Raw genomic sequence first — 20,435 nt, 5'->3', positions numbered from 1 at the left:
TGGTGCTAGTGCCAATATGCCAAGCAGTCACTTGCACTCTAAGACTGTCATGTAGATTAACAGTGAAGTGGTGCCAGTGAGCTTACCAATATGTTGCTGTTAATTTTACAGTTACCTACTGTTTATAGTGTCTTACTGTAACACCATGCTCTGAATTACAGTATGTCGCTGCATTTCTTACTTTCAAAGTAGACTTCTGGCAGCAGAGTTGCCAGTGCACAACCGTCTTTTTCTGTTGGCTTACCATTTACTGTAGTTGTTATATCAAGTACTAAAACACTACTAAAATAATTAAGACTTCAGCTAGTAAGAGTTTTTTCCTATTCTGTTCATTTATTTTTAGCGAATCAGTGGGTCAATTTCCAAGTCTAAAGTGATGATGTTTAATAGTTTTTCTTTCTAATGTTGTAAACTGAATACTTTTGTGTCCAAACACCAAAGTATTTTGTTTGCAACATTACAGATAAAAGTATTCCTCTGACATCCAAAAAGTTCCCTGGGTACAGCTTTTAGAATCTGGTCCTAGATGATCTTTGGGTTTTTTTTTTTACATCTTAAATAACCTTGAGCTGGTCCATATATGCACTAACCATTTGTAGTGCTAGTAAATACAAGCAATTTGTTTGGTTGAACATGTTTGTTTACAGTAAGATGAGTCTTGTTTTTAATCTTTACACAGTCACACCTACACCCAGACAAATAGACGCATGTACAGTACATACTGCTTCCCCAGAAGTGGAAACGCTGACTCAGGCAGCCTCTGTCTCTCACAGATTCATCTCTATAGTCATTTACAGGAGCACAGTGGTTGGAGTGGAGAGGTAAAGAGGTCCTAGATCCTCTTTTGTGAATTTTATTCTTAGCACAGTGTGAAAGAAAATGTGTCACAGGACCCTTAATCACCAGGCATGACCTTTTACACACGCACACACACACACACACACACACACACCATTTATTTAAGCCCCGCTTTCTTTCTTTTTTTTTTTTTAATTACTTACACACAGAGATGCATGGAAACACTCACTCCATTGTAGATAGCCTCACAGGCCTCTTACTGTTAAACAGAGACAGCTTTAGAAAGGGAGTGCTGAGTAATGCCAGTGTTACTGTTAAATGCATCTGGGCATGAAAGCCATCACAACATGCCACTGGTTCAGAGGAAGCCAACAGTTCACTGTCTCATCTGTGTTATAGATTCAGTGACTGGTTTGGTTGTGGTCTTTGCTAAATATCAGAAGTTGTTAGTCAGGGTTGTTCTTTACTCTGTTAAAAGTAATTTTTTTAAAGCCCAGAAAGCATATTCTTTGCAAGGGTTATTTCTCTCTCATTTTACTGGTCTCCTTTGATTTATTGACACACCCCTTTCCCACTGCCTTGGCAGCTGTTTGATCAAAGGACACGAGGATTCGGAGATGTGAATAGATTGTAGTTGTTTTCTTCCCAGGCAGAATCTTTAGGTTTGTGAGGTTAACTCAAAGACATTTTAGACACTATCAATTTATGCTTTTTTTTTTTTTTTGGGAAAATACTGCCTAAAGTCTTCCTCATATTGCACAGAAAACAAAGCACATGTAAGTGACCGATCATATTTCTGCACCTCCAAGCATAAGCAGTCATCAGAGTTTGCCTGTGGAGTTTGGGAATGGAGGCTCATATTGTGATGCTTTGTTTACTTGGCCTAATGTTGGCTAACTGGATGTGTCCCTTTAGGCTTCTCTGTTTGTTGCCACATGAACCTCTTTCTCTTTCCTAATCTTGCAAAGCCGCTTGTTCTCCTCTGATCCTCCCGCTGAAACCTAACCTCACAGCAGACCTTTGGCTGACTGCCACTACGTGTTCAATAACCCTGCTCACCTGTGTGTGTGTGTGTGTGTGTGTGTGTGTGTGTGTGTGTGTGTGTGTGTGTGTGTGGTATGTGAGGGAGAAAGAGGCTATGTGTCTGCAACACAGCATGATGAGACGGTATTCAAGCTGTCTGCTGTGAAAACGTCATCCTTGAAGCATATAATTAGTGAGAGGGGTGTTGTATGCGTAGATGAGCTTGCACATGGACTTGTTCATCCATCCCTGATAACATGATGCTCTCAATGTTTCAGACAGACATGGTGTCAAGCACGTTTGTGGCACAGTGACAAACACATTTGTCATTGTCTGACCTTCAGTGGCTCCTCATGGTATTCTGTGTTCTCATGTTAGAACACAGAATACCACAAGCATAGAATAGCTGCAGTGTGTGTGTGTGTGTGTGTGTGTTTTTTTTTTTTAAAGTATATTAAGACAAATCTATAGTTCGAAGTGTATACAGAAACACACACGAGGTTGGTTCCATTGTTGGTTGATAATGTTAAGTGGCTGGGATCATGGCTCCAAATGCACCATGGATATTGCACCGCACTCGGGCACGTAGCAAAATGGTAGATCATATACGGGTTGCATGAGCACTTAACATAGAGGGGAAAGACCATTAGAGGCAATCAGGGCTGCTGTTTTTAATGGGCTGATTGAGCTGGAATGGAGATGGCCCTGTGGCCTAGAGGAAGAGTTAATGTACCGGGCCACTTGAGGACAAGGTAATGAGAAAAATGCAGGTGGAAGTGGTGTGGTGCAGCTGTGGTTGAGGCACAGACACAAATGGAAACCAGATTGTGGGATTTTTTTTTTTTTTTTTAAACACCAGAAGCTAGGAAGTAACTTATTGCATCTCTGTGGAACTTTGAGGTAAACAGGGAGTGTGCATGTGTTTGTCTTCCTGAATTGCATCTTCACTGTTGCATAGTACAGCTTGGAGAGTTTGCAAGTGAATAACTTCTGCAGCAGCCTCTGAGCAGACGGGCATATTAAATGTCTGTGTACATGACACATGTTTGTGTGCACTCTTATGCATGCAGTACCCTGCTGTGAGTGTTTTCATTGTATGTGTCCTCTGTTCCGGAGGCACCAGATTGTCAGATGAGGGGAAGGCAGGCTGAACTTTTGTTCTGTTTGCTTAGTGGGCATTCTTCTGAGCTCTGGCCCTCATCCAAGTTAAAGCCAGCGGCCTCCCACTGGACTCAGCGCAGCGCTTCCGTCACAGGGACACAGTGACACTGAATCATTTGCGCCTGTCAACTTCTTGTTAATGAGTGCATGAGTGTAAAAACAGCACAATGGTTGGGTGTGTATCTGTGTGTGTATAAATGGAATGCTGATTAAAAAGTTGGTGTTCCTTTTTTGGGATCTGGCTCGATTGTTTCTTCAGCTTTCTTTTTGAGTTTTGTCCAAATAACAGTTTGAACTTGTGACAAGCCTGTTTGCTGGGTTGTTGAAATATGGTCTCTATCCGTAGCCGCAATTTAACGTGTTTACATCTTTTATTCTTGGAAAGCCTTAAAACATTTCATTTAGACTTTATTCAAAATGTCTTAAACACCTGTTAACACCTATTTAATAATACTACCAGCTTGCCTTTTAAGTTGGTGGAGCTTATTATGGGTAACATGACTCATTTATTTGTTTTCGGGGGTTTGGGGGTTTTTTTTGTCTGCTTTGTACAGTAGAATAAAAACAGTGAACCTAAGTGTACAGTTTGTTTGTCTCTCCAGGTCCTTATGGTTGAGGTGGTAAGTGCCCCTTGCCATGCCTCCCGCCATGACAGACCTCCTGGACATATGGGCGGCCCACTCACCCCTGGCCGGACATGCTCCGGACCAGATCACTGTGGACTTTCTGCTACCCACTGGTATTTATATCCAGATGGATGTGCCACGCGAGGCTACAATTCAACACATCAAACTGGTGAGTGGTACTGGGTTGGTGACGGCACAGGTTTTCTAAGCAGGTTTACTTAAACACACGTTTTAACAGTGTTATCACGCAGTTCTTATAAAGCCAACTGTGAAAATACTTTGAGGGCAGTAAAAGACGTCCTTTGCTTCTTGTGTAGAGATCCTTACATGCCTATAGGCCTGTTGTCACATTAAGGAAAAACAGAGACTGCAGCCCAACAGCCAGACAGCTTGTCAGTCAGACATTATCCAAAGCCTGTTTTGACAGAGATGATTGTTGTGGCTGGCTGAGTGTTTTTTGTTTGCGTGTGGTTAGTGATGTCTGCATGCTTATAGGTCATGATGCCATATATGAATGGAGGTCAGAAGTCAGACATGGTGAGGCTTTAAAAACCTAAGAAAATTACTTTGAGGTATGTGTTGTCAGTGTAGGGTGTTATATTGCGTGAATGCCCCTCGCTCTTAGCATGATCAGACACTGTTAAAGCCTGAGGAGGTTGTTCTGCCTGTGTGTATATAGTCTATTCATTTTCTTAAAGAAATCTTAATCAGGTCTGTAACGTGACCATAGATCCCAATTTCTCCTTGACATTCATGGATATTTGCTATTTGCATTAATTTTTTTTTTCTCCACCCTTGCACACTGGTACAAACCTATACATGGAAGTGTTTGTATAAAAATGTCTGCCATCAAAGAACTTGATTCTCTGAATTTGTACATCAAACAAAGGACATGTACAAAAGGCATGGGTTGTTAGTATAGCCAAAGGGTGGAATATTCTTTTAACCTTTGCAGGCTTTCAGACTGCTTTTTACGAGAGTCTTTATCAGGGATCATATGGCAAACGGCACGCATGTGAATTTAGACTAGAGCTGAGTTCCCCAGAATATTTAATTATGATTTCTAGGAAATGACTGTTGTCAATTGAAAGTCTTTATTTTCCATTATGTGCTTACAAAAACAATTCAAAATTAAAGTAACTACGGGAGTGTTCCTGAAGGCCAAACTGTTTGTGGGGAGGGGAGAGGTGTCTTGTTCTGGTTTGTCATTGTATCTCTTTGCCCTCAGAAAAAGACTCACTATTAGACACCCATCCTTTCCATCATGCTGTGACGAAAAAGAGACATGAATCATACCACCAATGGCTAGTAGACGGGGGCAGTCACATTGTGATTGCCTCACCCAGAAAGTGTGTCGTAAAGCCTTGAGTCATGTCTATTCCTGATCGTGAAAATACGATAAATACTTTCAGCATTGTTTTATGAAACCCTCTTCAAAACAAGAGATTCTAATCACACATAAACAAAGGTGTTTATTCCAGTTGTTCATATTTTAATTTTAATTTGGTTTAATGATGGCAATAAAAACGTTCCATGTATTTTTGTGGGGTAAAAGTACCTTACTGGAACATATTTCTTCTTCTCCCTTCTAGCTCTTATGGAAGCAGGCTCAGAGCTTCCCACTGTTTCCCGCCCTTGGCGAAATGGAGACCCACATGTTCGAATGTGTCAACCAGGCAGCCGTACACGAGGAGCTGGAGGACGAAACGCGCCGGTTATGTGACGTTCGCCCCTTCCTGCCAGTTCTCAAACTGGTGACGCGCAACTGTGGCCGAGCAGAGCGCCTGTTGGACTCCAAAATCGGAGTGCTCATCGGCAAGGGTAATGCAGCAGCGCTTTGGTAGATCAGGGCTCTTGCATGTGTTCCTCCCCTCCTGATAGATTCCTTTATTTTCCATGTTTGACATTTCCAATAAAGAAAAGCACTTAAGAGCTGGTAAATGGGACAGTTAATCTTTCCTAGCGCACAACCAGCTGTTAGCACCTCCTCCAGTATGCTAAGTAGCTCTCCCACTCAGCACACTCTCCCTAGCCGTCAGACCCAAGGCTCCTGTGCAGATGGCTCCCATCAGTGACTGATAGAGAAGCGTGATGTTCGACTAGACGTGTTCCTGACATGTCTTCCATCACATGTCGCTTTGCATTTGCTCTGAAGATCAGGCCTTTTAAAAGAGCACAGGGGCTGTATCACTACTGTATAAAAGCCCTTTCCACTGAGGTAATTAGATGCTTGGAAGAAGTTATTTTGACAGTAACAGTGTTAACCAGGTTAATTAGTTATCACAACAATAGCAGCTTATAATTAATATGCGATAAAACTTTAAATTGTCTTTAACAATTTCTAAAGCAAAAATGCCAAATATCACTGTTTCACAATTCATTTTATCATACATGAAAGTAAGTACAGCAGCGCTGTTTGAGGAAGAAAACAGGCGATGTAAACACATTACGGTGGGCTGCAGGTAAATCACAGTGGAAGACCTATTCAGGTATTTTAAAGGCAAAATGATTTTATTCACTAAAGAAAAAACAGGGAGATTAATTAGTAATGAAAATGAAGTAGTGTAGATAAAAATTAACTCTTGTTATACAGACACAGCCATCTTGTAAGTAAGATACTGAGGATTGGAAGTCCTGTGCTGTTCAAAGAAGAAGAGAAGAGGCTCCGAGTCTAAATGATTGAGATTCAGGTGATATTGATGATCTTCCCTCCTGACTTCACTTTGGTCTGACCTGATCTTTTAAAGGCTTTTGTGACGGTAAAGCAGTGTTTCAAAGGGAACCCCACAGGCTTGTCTGGAAGGTCATTACACACACACACACACACACACACACACACACACACACACACACACACACACACACACACACACACACACACACACACACCAACGTCAAAGTCAACCATGTTTTCCCCCTCCAGAAATGCACCCACACAAATCGGTCCACACAGCTAATGTGCTTCAGAGCCTTTTTGAACGCTGAGGGTCATATGAATGTTAAATGGCTTTAAATGTCAACATGTTTTCATTACCCAAGAGTAAGGAAAAGTACCCTTTTGATAAAAATGCAGGGATAAAAGCAGAGGGCTGACTGATCAGCCCAACAGCAGCTTTTACGTCTGTGTGAACAGTAAGAGGCTCTGCTTTAATCCCACATGGAGACAGTCATCGTTTTTTTTGTTTGTTTTTTGCATTCATTACTGCTTGTGTCTGGCATTGAGTGTCCCACAGGTGGTTGTGCATTGTCCATTAAAGTATGTTACTTAGGTATGTTCAGCATCTTCCTACCAGCTTGCTCTTCTTATTTCATACTTTTCATACAGTTCCATTAAAAATGCTAATTATGTTTCATACTAAGAATGCACAAATTGTTTATTTCTTGATCATTGTCATTTTTTTGTTTTTGTTTTTGTTTGTTTTCCGGGGGAGGGGTGCTATTACGTCCAGTTGCCAGGGGAAACAAGAAAATTGTCTATCTATAAAAATATTGATACAATCTTTAAATTGAATCTTTTTTCCTAATTTTCTGTCATGTGCATATACTGTTACAATGGTAGATGCTCATTTTAAAATGGCCACAATCTCAGTTAATGAAGTCAGCATATGTGCAAAAATTCCCTTTGAGTAAAAACTCAAATTGACTTTGCTTAACGGCCTTGTGTCACAAAGTTTTGTTTTTTGTTTTGTTTTTTCGTTCCTGATCTGTATGATGGAAAAACAGAGGGGATATGCTTAGTAAGGTCTCAGGCAGCCCCACCCATGTGCTGATTAAACCTTTTGCTTGTGAGTGGCCTAAGTCAGAAGAAAGAAAGAAAAGAGCGAGAAAAGGAACCAGAACTGAAGCTTGTTTCAGTGGAAGAACTGTACCAAGGCCCTGTAGAAGGTCCTTAAAGTTTATTATGAATTGTGAATTATACAAAGCTGCTCGAGCAGACACAGGAATAAACATGAAGCTGGAAATGAGCATATTAGTTCCCTTTAAGGACTTTAACATGTCGTCTTTACTCATAGAAAATAATGAAATTGAATGGCAGTAAGCAGGGTAAGCATTAGTTGACAAATTGGTGTGTTAGTAGTCCATATTTGTTTAAGCGAGTTGTTTTATTACGTGAAATTCTTGTAACAATTTAAGTGGCGTTCTTTGTTAAAGGGGTAACACAACTTTCTCTTGCAGTGCTCTAACAACAGTGTCCTTTACTTATGGTCTGTAGGTCTCCATGAATTTGATGCCTTAAATGACCAAGAGGTGAAGGACTTTCGCAGTAAGATGTTTCGGATCAGCGAAGAGAAGATGCAAGAAATACAAATGATGACATTTTCAGAGTGGGTGCAGGCCTGCTTCTCCCCACAGCTGGAGCCTGTGGCAGTGACGGCGATCACAGACGGAGTCAGTGATGCGCCGGCGGACCTGAAAGTCATTATCCACTTTGACCAGTCCCAGGTGAGGATCTGTAATGTGAAGCTGGAACTTCAGGGAAGTTTAATCAGTGCTGGTTTATGTATGATAAATAAAAGGGAAGTGGCGCTGACAGAAAACTAGATGAATGTGATCATGGAAGTAAATGGCAGTTAATTTTTTTTTTTTTTTTTCCTCTCCAATTGGAAAAAATGTGCAATCTATGTACTGAGATTTGGGGGGGGGGTCATATTTTTCTCTACTAAAATGTGGGTTGTATCTATGTCCTATCACCTGATGCCTTATCCCTTTTTAATTTTGGTCATTTTTCCACTGCAGGAGTAGACAAACACAAAAAAGACATAAAACAATATACCCATAGAGTTTCCTGTTCAACATCTCTGCATACATAATGAATTTAGAATAACCGTGTGACTTACTGCTCCACTACAGAAGACAAAAACATCTTGTTTGAGTAGCAAAAGTAGCCATGTGACTCCACCAGCGCAGGCACATGTACTGTAGTTCAGCGCCGCCTCCTTTTTAAAATTATGTTCACAGTTGGCAGCTTCACAGCAGTCACGTGATTGAGCCCAACTAGCAAGACATGTGACAACACTAAGTGGGTCAAAACCATCAGTGAAATTATGCCATTCTCTCAGATACGCACACACACACACATGCACGCGCATGACAGCTCAAGGGACCGAAATGCTGATTAAAATGAGCTCCCTTCCCTTCTTTTCTCTGAACTCGCTTGACTGTGTCCCTCCATCTGTCTCTGTCTTTTGCTTTGCCTCTGTAATAGAAATATTATTATTTAATAATAAAACAGATGGGCATGTCCCTCCAGACTCCTGTATATCAGCTTTGATCAACATCACAGGAACACACACATGCACATAATACAAAGACTGGCCATCTGTGCCACTGCGCTCAGGTGAACACTGGCAGGAAGTCTCATTTTGGGAGATCAGACACAATAAGCCACATTATAGACAGGAAGTGTGGTGGTGTCGTGTATTGTTAAAAAATAACCAGGGTTTGGTATGAACTTTCTGTTTAGTGAAATCATTGACTGGCCTCTTCCTTGTTCACATAGTGCTTTTTTCCATCAGAGCATCCAGATCTAACATTAAAATAAGGCTTCCATAGTTCAGAAACTGCATGTAACTGAAAAACCTTCAGGATTACTGCTAAGGTCACTTTTTTTGAATTGCTAATGAATGACATTTTTATTGAATCTCCAGGAAATTAGAAGCAATTCCATCTCGTGTATCAGGTCAGTGCTGCGCTATAAATGGCAGTGAGCCTCAGTGTGTCACACATCAAACGTGTTAGATTCACTGTGGTAAGGCGGTGGGAACTAACATGCATTTAAACACACTTCAGCAGAAGTCCTGAGCAAATTCAGCCATCGGAGTACTAAGTGACGACGTGTATGTGAACTCAGTCACTGTGTGTTACTTGTAGACATGAAAATTCAGAGGCTTTTTTGGCCATCAATCTTGTATTGTGATTTTGTGTCTCAGTTTACTCACAATGCTGTTCAAACAAATTCACTCTAGATGAGCTCAAAGGAGAAACAAGTTGTGTGTACACAACTATGCAGTATGTTTGCATGTAAAAATGCTTTTACTGCTGTTCAATCACTAACCTTCCTCTTCACTGTCCTATGATTTTTAACTACAAGCCCCCCCCCGCAGCTCATTCTCTTCTTTGTTTTAGCATTCTGACATGATGTTGTCCAGATGTGACCAAATACACACACAAGCTACAATTTAAGAACAGTTATTTTGTTCTTAAAGGGTTCCATATACATTTTGACCAGAAATAAACGCTTGACTATCTCCTTTTCCCTTCTTTTAGGACTCAGCTAGTCTAAAGGTGTCGTCGTCTTGCACCCCCAATGAGCTGATGGAGCAGGCTTTGAAAAAGTGGCTGACCACCCACGGATCAGAGGAGGTGGTATGGAGGAGTGAGTATGTACTGAGGGTCAGCCACTGTCTGGAGTTCCTCAGCGGAGACCATCCACTGATTCAGTACAAGGTCAGTGGCTACATAATGAAGGTGGTCAAGTGTCTGTGAGTGGCTGACTCACCTCCTATATCAGTTTCATGCCCAGAATCAGGTACAGCAGAGATGGTCTTCTTAAAATGTTGTTGCTGCTGTATATTATCGTCAACAGGGTGGCTAGTGCAATTGAAGGTCTGAGAAAGTCTTGCAGTGTTATTAGCCTGAAAGCTACAGACTAAAGTCTGTTTTATGATTGCAAAGATAGATGTTTACAGGTTCAACTAGTAGAAGGTTAGACTTAAACTTAGAAACCAGTTCAATGCTGATGGCTCAACAGTAATATTTTTTCCATAGAGGTATGTGTGGTGGTTGTATTTCTTTAAAAAAAAAAAAAAGTGTATGTTAATCTGCTGCGTATTTCAACTGTTGCAGAGAAATTTCAAACCAAAATTACTGCTATATGCACAAATTTAATCAAGATGATAATGAAATATCTGAAACTGTTTGTGTGTAGTCTTGTGTCAAATTGAAGTCTGCTGACAAATTATACAAACACCATATTGCCAAAAGTATTTGCTCATTTGCCTTTACACGCATATGATCTTGAGTGACATCCCAATCTTAATCCATAGGGTTTAATATGATATGAGCCCGACTTTGGCAGCTATAACGGCTTCAACCTTTCTGGGAAGGCTTTCCACAAGGTTTAGGAGTTTAGGAGTGTGGTCGAAAATTTTCCATAAACATTCTTCCAGAAGTGCATTTGTGAGGTCAGACACTAATATTGGTCGAGAAGGCCTGGCTCGCAGTCTCTGCTCTAATTCATCACAAAGGTGTTCTATCAGGTTGAGGTTAGGACTCTGTGCAGGCCAGTCAAGTTCTTCCACACCAAACTCACTCATCCATGTCTTTATGGATCTTGCTTTGTGCACTGGTGCTCAGTCATGTTGGAACAGGAAGGGGCCATCCCCAAACTGTTCCCACAAAGTTGGGAGCATCAAATTGTCCAAAATGTTTTGGTATGCTGAAGCTTTAAGAGTTCCTCTCACTGGAAATAAGGGGCTGAGCCCAACTCCCAAAAAATAGCCCCACACCATAACCCCCCCATCCACCAAACTTTACACTTGGCACGATGCAGTCAGATGGCATGCTTTACACCACTGCATCCAACACTTTGTATTACACTTCGTGATGTGGACTTGGATGCAGCTGCTCAGCCATGGAAACCCATTCCATGAAGCTCTCTACGCACTGTTCTTGAGCTAATCTGGAGGCTACATGAAGTTTGGAGGTCTGTAGTGATTGACTTTGCCAAAAGTTTGTGACCTCTGCGCACTATGCGCCTCGGCATTTTCTGGCCCCACTCTGTGATTTTACGTGGCCTACCACTTCATGGCTGAGTTGCTGTCGTTCCCAATCGCTTCCACTTTGATATAATACCACTAACAGCTGACTGTGGAATATTTAGTAGTGAGGAAATTTCATGACTGGACTTGTTGCACAGGTGGCATCCTATCACGGGACCACTCTGGAATTCACTGAGCTCCTGAGAGCGACCCATTCTTTCACAAATCTGCATGCCTAAGTGCTTGGTTTTACACACCTGTGGCATGGAAGTGACTGGAACACCTGGATTCAATGATTTGGATGGATGAGTGAATACTTTCGGCAATATAGTGTAGATTTCACTTTTTTCTTATTTTCTCTGTCTCTAAAATGGCTCATTAGCTTAAATGATAACCATTTTCTTCACCAGGAACAGCTTTAATATGAACATAACTAAAATCTGCTCCTGTCCTGTCTTGTGTGCAGTACATCCGCTCATGCCTGCAGGCCAAGGAGCCTCCCCACCTCACCCTGGTCCACACCAGCACTCTAAGGACCATGTTTGACAAGGACATCTCTGTCATTGGAGCTGTGGTTAGCCGCAAGTCCTCCAACCCACCTTTACCACTACCTCCCAAGAGAAGGGCTCCCACGGTTAGTCCAAATATCATGGATCACTCTGAACAGTATATCCCTCATTTTTATGTTACGAGTCTGATAATTGTTGTTGTTTTCAAAGGCATAGTGCTTTAATAAGAGCTTCATATGTACTTCTGATTTGATAGTGATCTGTTTGGCACAATCAGGACTAAACTGAAGGGGGCACTAGATAACAGTGACTTAATATCCACCAGTGTTTGCTGCTGTTGCACCAAAATAATAAAAGCCCCATAATTTAATTCACCTGCACAGAACAAGGAGTGCAGGTGTGGAGGTTTACCAAGTAAACAAGTACTTGGCAGCTGCTGCCTCTCTTTCATAAGGCCGTGTGTCAGCCTGTAGTGCACTACCAGCATTTGCCACGTTGTCAGAAATCATTGCCAGCTTCCTGCCGCTGCTTGCAGGTGTACAGTGACATCACTGCTCAATGTGTGCATGCACATTTTAAATGTCAATTTAATTGTCTTTCATTAGCTAGTCTTCTAGGGATTTTAATTGCCTGATGCTATGCAGTCTATTAAAGCCCATGTGATGTGTGGTTTTGAAAGTTGATAAATATTTCAAGCATGAGTCATCTTATAAAGTATTGCCACATTAAATTTATCATAACTGTGCTGGAACAGCTTCGAGTTCCTAACCTGTTCTTTTAGTATGCATCTTTCTGATTTTAAGATGTCCGTTCCTGTGCAGTGAAAACAGCCACTCATTTCACCTCACTTCTGTTTCTCACTTTGACTGCATACAGCATACACTCTCTACACAGAAAGTATCACAATTATTATGTATCTTGATTTATGATGAAGTAATCCCCATTGTGAAGTGACATTTATTCGAAGAACGCAGTTCCCCATGATAGATAAATTAGAATTTTATTCAGTTGGTTATGACTGGTTATTGCTGATTAAGCTGTTCTTGATAATTAGTTTCTCTGTTGTTCACCTTTTAAGTAATTGAATTGTTGCCCTTTCACTTGAATCATAGGTTTGACTAGTTTTCTCATACCTAAAGTTAGTATATTTCCCTTTCTGTAACTTCTCTTGCTCAGTATTGTTTTGATCTACATAGAAACTTTGAGACTTCACGACTTTGCGCCTTTTTTTTTTTTTCCCCCTCCCTCAGTGTCACAACAAGAGAGTTCATACCTCCTCTATCACCTTCTAACTAGACAGCTGTAACACCTTGCTTGTTCAGATGAATATCTATAAAGCCTCATGACGAGATTTATGCCACTTTTACCCAAGAGGACTCGCAGATATGCAAAGGATAATCAAGGTTTTATATTCACTGATAGCACAAAATTTACCCAACAAGGTTTAACTGCAGTTAAGAAGCATGATGATGTTGAAGTAGTTCTATTGTGGGCCAGTACTACAATGTGCAATAACAGTATTGTGAAGATGATGAATTGTGATAAAGGGGAAAAAAAAAAAATGTGAGGCGCTATAAAAAAAATTCTGTGAACGTGGCCAAAAATGCACTAATAGCTGCTCAGTTTTTTAACTGTTTCTAGTGTAGCATAGATTATCAAACTGAACTATGAACCATAGTGCACACGCACGGTTTAGTTTATGGCTAAATCCCAGTGCTAAATCATGTATATAGTTCTTTGAACCTTAAATCCACAGCAGATATAGATCCCAGTGTCTGCCCACTGAATAAAGATATTACTTATTTGGAACATGTGCATTTTCATCCAGATATTCATGTACTGCATGTAAATAAAATGACTTGGTGGTCTTTTGAAGTGCGTTTCTTGCAGGATGTTCATATTATGGCGACAGTATAAATATGATCAATCAGCAGTTATGTGTTGACCCTTTAGGGGCAACCTATGGTTCTGAGAATGAATTAGGCAAGTTGACTACTAATTTTAAAGTCAAGGTGGCCTATATTACATCTCTTAATTGTGATTCAAACACCTATATTATAAAGTGGCTGTCCTGTGATTTGTTGACTTTTGAATATTTTGTATGCTTTTTGTTTATTATGTTGATCTTGTCACTGTTCTTTGGAGTTCCATAGAAATGAACACTGTTCTAAGAAGCAGTGTAATGTAGGAAGTAGACAGAAATGAATTCTGGTCAGACACTAATAAGGTTGCTGTAGAACTGTGGCTGTGTTGAGACAGGAAGTGAGATCTTATTTTAATGTAAGGAAGTGGTTATTGGATTCTCTGCTGTTGGAAAGCTGACTGATAATTAGTGAAAAGAACAGAAGTACATAGTGTTTTTGTGACCATACTTTACATGACATGGAGCTATTTCTGCTTGCAACAATGGAATCAAACACAGATGTAGTCCCTTGTTATCTGATAAGGGATCGCAATGACATTACAGCAGTGTAATTACATTGGAGCAAAGGGACAGGCAGCAAACAGCAGGATGTGTGCTGTTTTAGACATGTTCATAGTTTGTAGGTGTCATGTGACCCTGTTTGCTCTTCTGAGTGCTGAGCCTCACAAACCCACATGGCTTGACATCAGATTGACCCGCCTGACCGTGTGTGTGTGTGTGTGTGTGTGTGTGTGTGTGTGTGTGTGTGTGTGTGTGTGTGTGTGTGTGTGTAGGGAAGTGGTGGTCATTTTTTTTTTTAAGCATTTTAGACTCCTCCTCCTATCTTCACAGTACATCATGCCAAAACTTCCCACTCTTAGGAAGTTTTTCTCTTCTCACTTTTCCTCCACAGCAAGTACAGACATGTGTGTGGGACGTGCCCAAGCCTTTTAAGATAGTTCTTGTGAAAGGCAGCAAGGTGAACGCAGAGGAAACTGCCAAGGTAAACCCTTTTTATTCACATCTATTAAAGTCATTTGTGTTCGTATTAAGTTTTTGCTGCACAAACTGTGCAAACACACATGTGCAATGTGTCCCTCCCAGTTTCACACATATCAGTAAAAAAAAATTTTATTCAAGTTTCCATTAATGTTTTTGATGAGACTGAGATCAGTACCAGGAAAGTTCCTGAACATCTATGACAGGTTGGCTTGCTAATGTAAATTTCAACCCTTCTCACCACACACAGGTCCAGGTTAGGGCGGGACTCTTTCACGGCACAGAGCTGCTGTGCAAGCCGGCGGTTAGCAGTGAGAGTAGTGGACGCTCGGAGCACACGTGGAGAGACAACACACTGGAGTTTGACATCTCCGTCTGTGATCTGCCCCGCATGACCCGCCTCTGTTTTGCCATCTATGCCGTGATGGACAAGGTCAAGAAGCAGAAATCCACCAAAAGTCTTCACATAAGCAAGTATCAGACCATCCGCAAGGCGGGGAAAGTGGTAAGTGAGAGCTACATTGTCAACATATACACAAAACTATTTTATATTGACTAATACTTAATTGTGTGATCCAGCACTACCCTATAGCTTGGGTCAATACCATGGTGTTTGACTATAAAGGGCAGCTGAAGACTGGAGACATCATCCTGCACTGCTGGTCTTCCTTTCCTGGTACACACACACACACAAAATCACACTTTTAATATTTAATAATTAACACATTTAATAATTAAAGGGTCAATTCATGTTAAACATGAATCTGTGTGTCTCTCTTACCCAGATGAACTTGAAGAGATGCTGAACCCCATAGGAACCATTCAGACCAACCCGTACACTGAGAACGCTACAGCACTGCACATCCACTTCCCAGAGTACTCTTCACACTCTGTCGTCTTCCCTCCTTTTGACAAGGTCACACAGCACTTAATCATCCTATTCAGTCAAACTCATAAAAAGATATCCGTTTGCCTTTTTTAGCATGCCAGTTAGCTTAGATTTGTACTGTATGGATAAAAACTTTTCATCTGCGCACAGACAACTAAATATGGCCTTTTTCTAAGGGCGTGGCTTCAGTTGAATTTGTCAGCATAATAGTGGCTTAGTGCTCTTCAAAGTGGTACCTAGTGATTATGATGAAGTGGTAGCTGTTAGCATGAGAGGATCAGGACGTGCTCAGCCTGCTTAATGCACTCTGGTAGTGATGTATCAATGTGTGTTCACTCATGCAGCGTTCATTTTTCTTTTCTTTTTTTTTTTTTGCAGATACTGGAAAAAGCTGCTGAGATTGTCAGCGCTGATTGCGTCTCCATTGTGAGTGAATATACAAAAGGAGATAATTGTGTGTGTGAACATGCTTAGATGATCGAATTCATTCAGAATAACATACAAGTGCAGCACAGCTGAAAGTAAAATAGTGATTGCTACATGGTGGTTTGCAATAAATGGTGAGAAATGATGCAGCGTGCCTCTCCTTCTCACACACTCTTACAGTCACACAATACAGATATAACCTCAACAGGCACCCGTTGCTAGTTTCCTTGGAAACCCATTGTTATTACTTCGGTAGGGTGTAGCTGCAAAAGTATTCAAATCCTCCTCAAAGCTACAAAATTAGGGATGCTAATCAGATTACATGTATGTTTTCCTCTTACCTCCCCTCAACTGAAAACCCACTCATGGGTGTGTTACAGCCGGTTATGTAATCTGGTGTTGCTTAGAGGGCATGCCTGAACAGTGTCCTTTTTTTTTTTCTCTTTTTAAATATGAGGTGTATTCGTGTGAAACTACAGGTTATTACAATCTGAAAGTTGCAGTTTAATTGTTTGTCATGTTACACATTAGTGTAGAGCTCTATTCAGCTCAGCTGTTCTTTATCTGTAAAGAAAGCATGCATATCTTAAGATTCTGTTTACATTTCTAACGCTTTAAATCATGCGTGTCCTTGTTGAAACAGACAGCAACAGTTTTTAACAGACAACTGAATGATAATCCTTGCCTGCCATTCATTTTCACCACTCACGTGGTGAGAAATTCTAGTATGCTTTGAAACTCTCCTGCCCTCATGTGGTTATTTACAGTCAATGCTGCTATTCAGCTTATGTGCTGAATTCCTTCTACATCCTTGCCTCCATCCACCTTGTTGCTCCTTTGTATGTTAAGCCTATTAAAGTCACAAACCCAGCTGACCTTTCATTTCTTCCAAATCATTTCTCTGTCTCAGGGTCGTGGTGTTAAGAAATTCTACATGGAGCTGAAGGAGATCATGGAGCGTGACCCGGTCTCTCAGCTATGTGAAAATGAGAAGGATTTGATCTGGACACTACGCTACGACTGTCGTGAGAATTTCCCGCAGTCCCTGCCCAAGCTGCTACTGTCCGTCAAGTGGAGCAAACATGAGGACATGGCCCAGGTTAGCCAGCATATCCATCGCTACAAGCTTTTAAAAAAAATCAAGTGTTGCTGTGGACATGACTTAAATAGCTTATGATATGATAAGGTCATATCCACAGCAACAGTTTGTTGGGTAAAAGCCTGGTGTTTAGGTCATTTTAGAGCTTTAAGTCAAAGGTTATTGTAATGGTACAAAAGTGATTCTCTAAACAGCAAACAGTTTTCTTTGATTCGATCCAGTTCCATACCATTTAACAAAAAGTCTATATGTGGGCGCCCGGGTGGCTCAGTGGTGGAGCAGGTGACCACATGCTGCAGTGCGGTGCGTTCGGCACGTGTTTGAATCCCGGCCTTTCGGCAATTTGCCCGCGTCTTCCCCTGTATCTTTCCCCCATTTCCTGTCTCCCTCCACTGCCAATAAAAGCCGCTGTGGCCAAAAAAAGTATATGTCAATAAACAAGCTATAAAACGCTCATCCAGTATGAAGGTACGGCAGTGTTGAGACTTCTTTAAAACAGTTTGTGTCCACATAAATATGAATAAAATCCATGGTGCATTGAACAAACAGGAAAAAAGTAGCCACTTGCCTGGCTGATCAAGAGTGTCAGAGTCCAGGTATGACTGCAGAGTGTACTTAGGATGGGATGGAGTCACACATGGACATGATGTTCATGAAGCTGGAACTTAAACTGCATGTTGTCACCAGTTCAGCTTGCAGACCCGTGTTAACCATCAGGTGTTCACTGTGGACGGGCACGATCCTTTCTGCAGCCAGAAAACAAACACAAAACAAAGCTGGATCGATGCAGTGCTGAAGCTCGATGCTGCCACAGATACTCATGTGAAATAAGAAAAACATCCTCTTTCAATTCAGAGGTTTTACATGTCAGGATATTCTAAAAAAAAAAAAAATCCTCTGGTCTTTTTCAGGTTGTAAACTTCTTTAAATCCAAGTTCAAATTAACAGCATGACATTAGACTGTGTCATTATTTAGTAAACAAAGCTAAAATGCAGAGTCATAATAAGTATAGCCTTAATTTTTCCATGGCAATTAAGCAGGAAAGTGACAGCCAGGAGCTGATAGTCAAATACACTTGATTAACTGCTCACCAGAAGTCGTGAGCAGCCCTTTGAAAGTAGATGTTTTGGCAGTTAGCTGCACTGCAGTCCATCACACTACAGTGAGAAAGATCATGTCTCCTCCTCATCCTGGCCACATAGAGCAATCCACATGGCCAGGATGAGGAGGAGACAGAGGCAGAAGCAGCAGGGGAGCTATCTGATCAGGCAGAGAGGGGACTGCAGTGACCCCCAGACCAGGCAAGGCACAACGGAAGAGTAGTGACGAGATGATGGAGGAGTTTTTGAAGAGGAAGGAAGTCAGGGAGGTAGAGAGGGAGAAGGAGGGAGCCCGGAGGGATGACACAACACACTTCTTGCTCAGATTCGCTCCAGCCACGAGGAGTTTGCTCCACCAAAGCAGTCATGGATAAGAACTAAAATCCAGGAGCTCGTCCATGAGGCAGAGTTTGAGCCATCACAAAATGATCCATTTCTTTAGCTTATTCATTTCCTTATGTAGACACATTTTTAGCCCCCGCACCCATCCAAATACACACACATATACACAGGCTTTTTTATTTATTTTATTTTTCTTGTTATGATCTGTTATATTGTAACTACAGCACACAGTTGCAGAACAGTGACCTCTTATTTTACTACTAGTAACTTTAGCTAACCTGAGTATTTAAAAGCGGCGGGGGGGTGTTAGAATAGAATAGAATGCCTTTATTGACATTATACAGGATGTACAATGAGATTGGAGGGCCACTCCTGTTCAGTGCCATGCAACAGAAAATCAAACTCTCTAAAATAAAAATATTATAATCTAGTATAATCAAGAAATATACAGAAAATAAACAATGTATAAAATATACAAAAAATAGAATGTATAAAAATATATACATACATTGGTGCATCTGTACATTGTAAGAAAAGTAGGGGGTGCTATAGCTCCCCCTGGAAAAGTCATACCACACCCAAGAAAATAGCTTGTGTCTGTGTGTGTTGAGAACTGAAATAACAAATGATCCTTCATAGCACCCTCAGTAAAATGTTTGAAGGAGCACAGCGACGCCTAATCCGTGCCTCTGTTATTGATCATATATGCACAGCGGTTAAATACAGAAAATGCCGACTAGAGAAATAATTTGCCTGCATCGCCCCCTTGTGTGGCGCCCCTATGCATTGCATATAGTGCATGCCCACTTTTTGCGCCACTGATAAGAGGACACTGTATGTATAGTCTTAATGTGCCTCTACATCCGTCTTCAAGTACAGATAAGTTAAACTGAATTTAATCACTTCTTCATGAAACTAAAATCAACTAAAATCTCACTTAATAATAAACATACATGTGCATCGTGCTGACAGCACTGTTGTGAGAAGCAGAGGGAGCCGTCAGTCACAGCACACATGAAGCAAAGGCCCGCAATACACACTCGACTTGGGGGCCGTTGAAAGTGCTTAAGTGTATCATAATGAAGTTACCCCCACTCAACTTTATTTACAGGAAGGAAAACTGTAATTATAACTGTTTTTGTTCCTGTAGAATTAATTTGTATCTTTATTATGGGAGATTCCATGGGTAATCACACTCATTATAAACATTTGATAACTGGTGCATTCAAAATGAAAAGCCTTACCTGATATAAATTGTGCTGATTTCCCATTGAAGATCACCTTCTTAAGTATGTCCAGATGGATTCCAGCAGCAACTGATATCTTTAAATTGCTCCCTAGAAAGTCCCTTTCTGACCTCTTACTGTGAGCACTACAGTTTCACCACAGACTTCAAACTGGGAGAGAGAGCAAACATTTTCTTTAAAGCAAATCTGATTTTTGTGTGGACGAACCCCAACTGTGACTGTGTAGTTTTCAGTTGTAGAGACCACAGTTTCTAAGCTAGAAGGCAACACATTCGTGAGGCCTGGAGACTGCTCATGTTTTTTTGTCTTATCAGTAATCCTGTTGTGTACCTGTGGGCTGTGTAGTTTTATTCCACTCTAATGTTCAGAAGAAGTAATCTGAACTGCAGTGCATACCAGCACTATCTCATGCTTGCTTTTTAAAAAAAAAAAAAAAAGATTTTTGGCCACTCTTTACTCACCACCTGGACCACTTGCCAGATTTGGCTCCCTGCAACTTCGTCAACTTCCCTAAGATGGAAAAGAGGTTGTGTATTGCAGAAGCACAAGTTC

At 41.0% G+C, this 20,435-nt stretch overlaps 1 protein-coding gene across 2 annotated transcripts in view; it reads left to right on the top strand.

Annotated features, from left to right (window-relative positions):
- pik3cb (phosphatidylinositol-4,5-bisphosphate 3-kinase, catalytic subunit beta) overlaps window positions 1-20,435 on the top strand; it is a 56,225-nt gene that overhangs the window by 24,416 nt on the left and 11,374 nt on the right. For both annotated transcript variants that reach the window (XM_030743827.1, XM_030743828.1), the window contains 11 exons: window positions 3,585-3,777; window positions 5,201-5,429; window positions 7,822-8,051; window positions 9,876-10,055; window positions 11,835-12,002; window positions 14,694-14,783; window positions 15,030-15,284; window positions 15,359-15,455; window positions 15,565-15,695; window positions 16,047-16,094; window positions 17,005-17,193. In XM_030743827.1, the coding sequence (XP_030599687.1) occupies window positions 3,619-3,777; window positions 5,201-5,429; window positions 7,822-8,051; window positions 9,876-10,055; window positions 11,835-12,002; window positions 14,694-14,783; window positions 15,030-15,284; window positions 15,359-15,455; window positions 15,565-15,695; window positions 16,047-16,094; window positions 17,005-17,193 (1,776 nt within the window). In that variant the 5' untranslated portion in view covers window positions 3,585-3,618. The remainder of the gene's footprint in view (window positions 1-3,584; window positions 3,778-5,200; window positions 5,430-7,821; window positions 8,052-9,875; window positions 10,056-11,834; window positions 12,003-14,693; window positions 14,784-15,029; window positions 15,285-15,358; window positions 15,456-15,564; window positions 15,696-16,046; window positions 16,095-17,004; window positions 17,194-20,435) is intronic.

This window comes from Archocentrus centrarchus, chromosome 13 (genome assembly GCF_007364275.1).
Source record: "Archocentrus centrarchus isolate MPI-CPG fArcCen1 chromosome 13, fArcCen1, whole genome shotgun sequence".
Lineage (NCBI taxonomy): Eukaryota > Metazoa > Chordata > Actinopteri > Cichliformes > Cichlidae > Archocentrus > Archocentrus centrarchus.
Note: the sequence above shows the minus strand (reverse complement) of the source record. Positions and strands in the feature narration are given on the sequence as shown.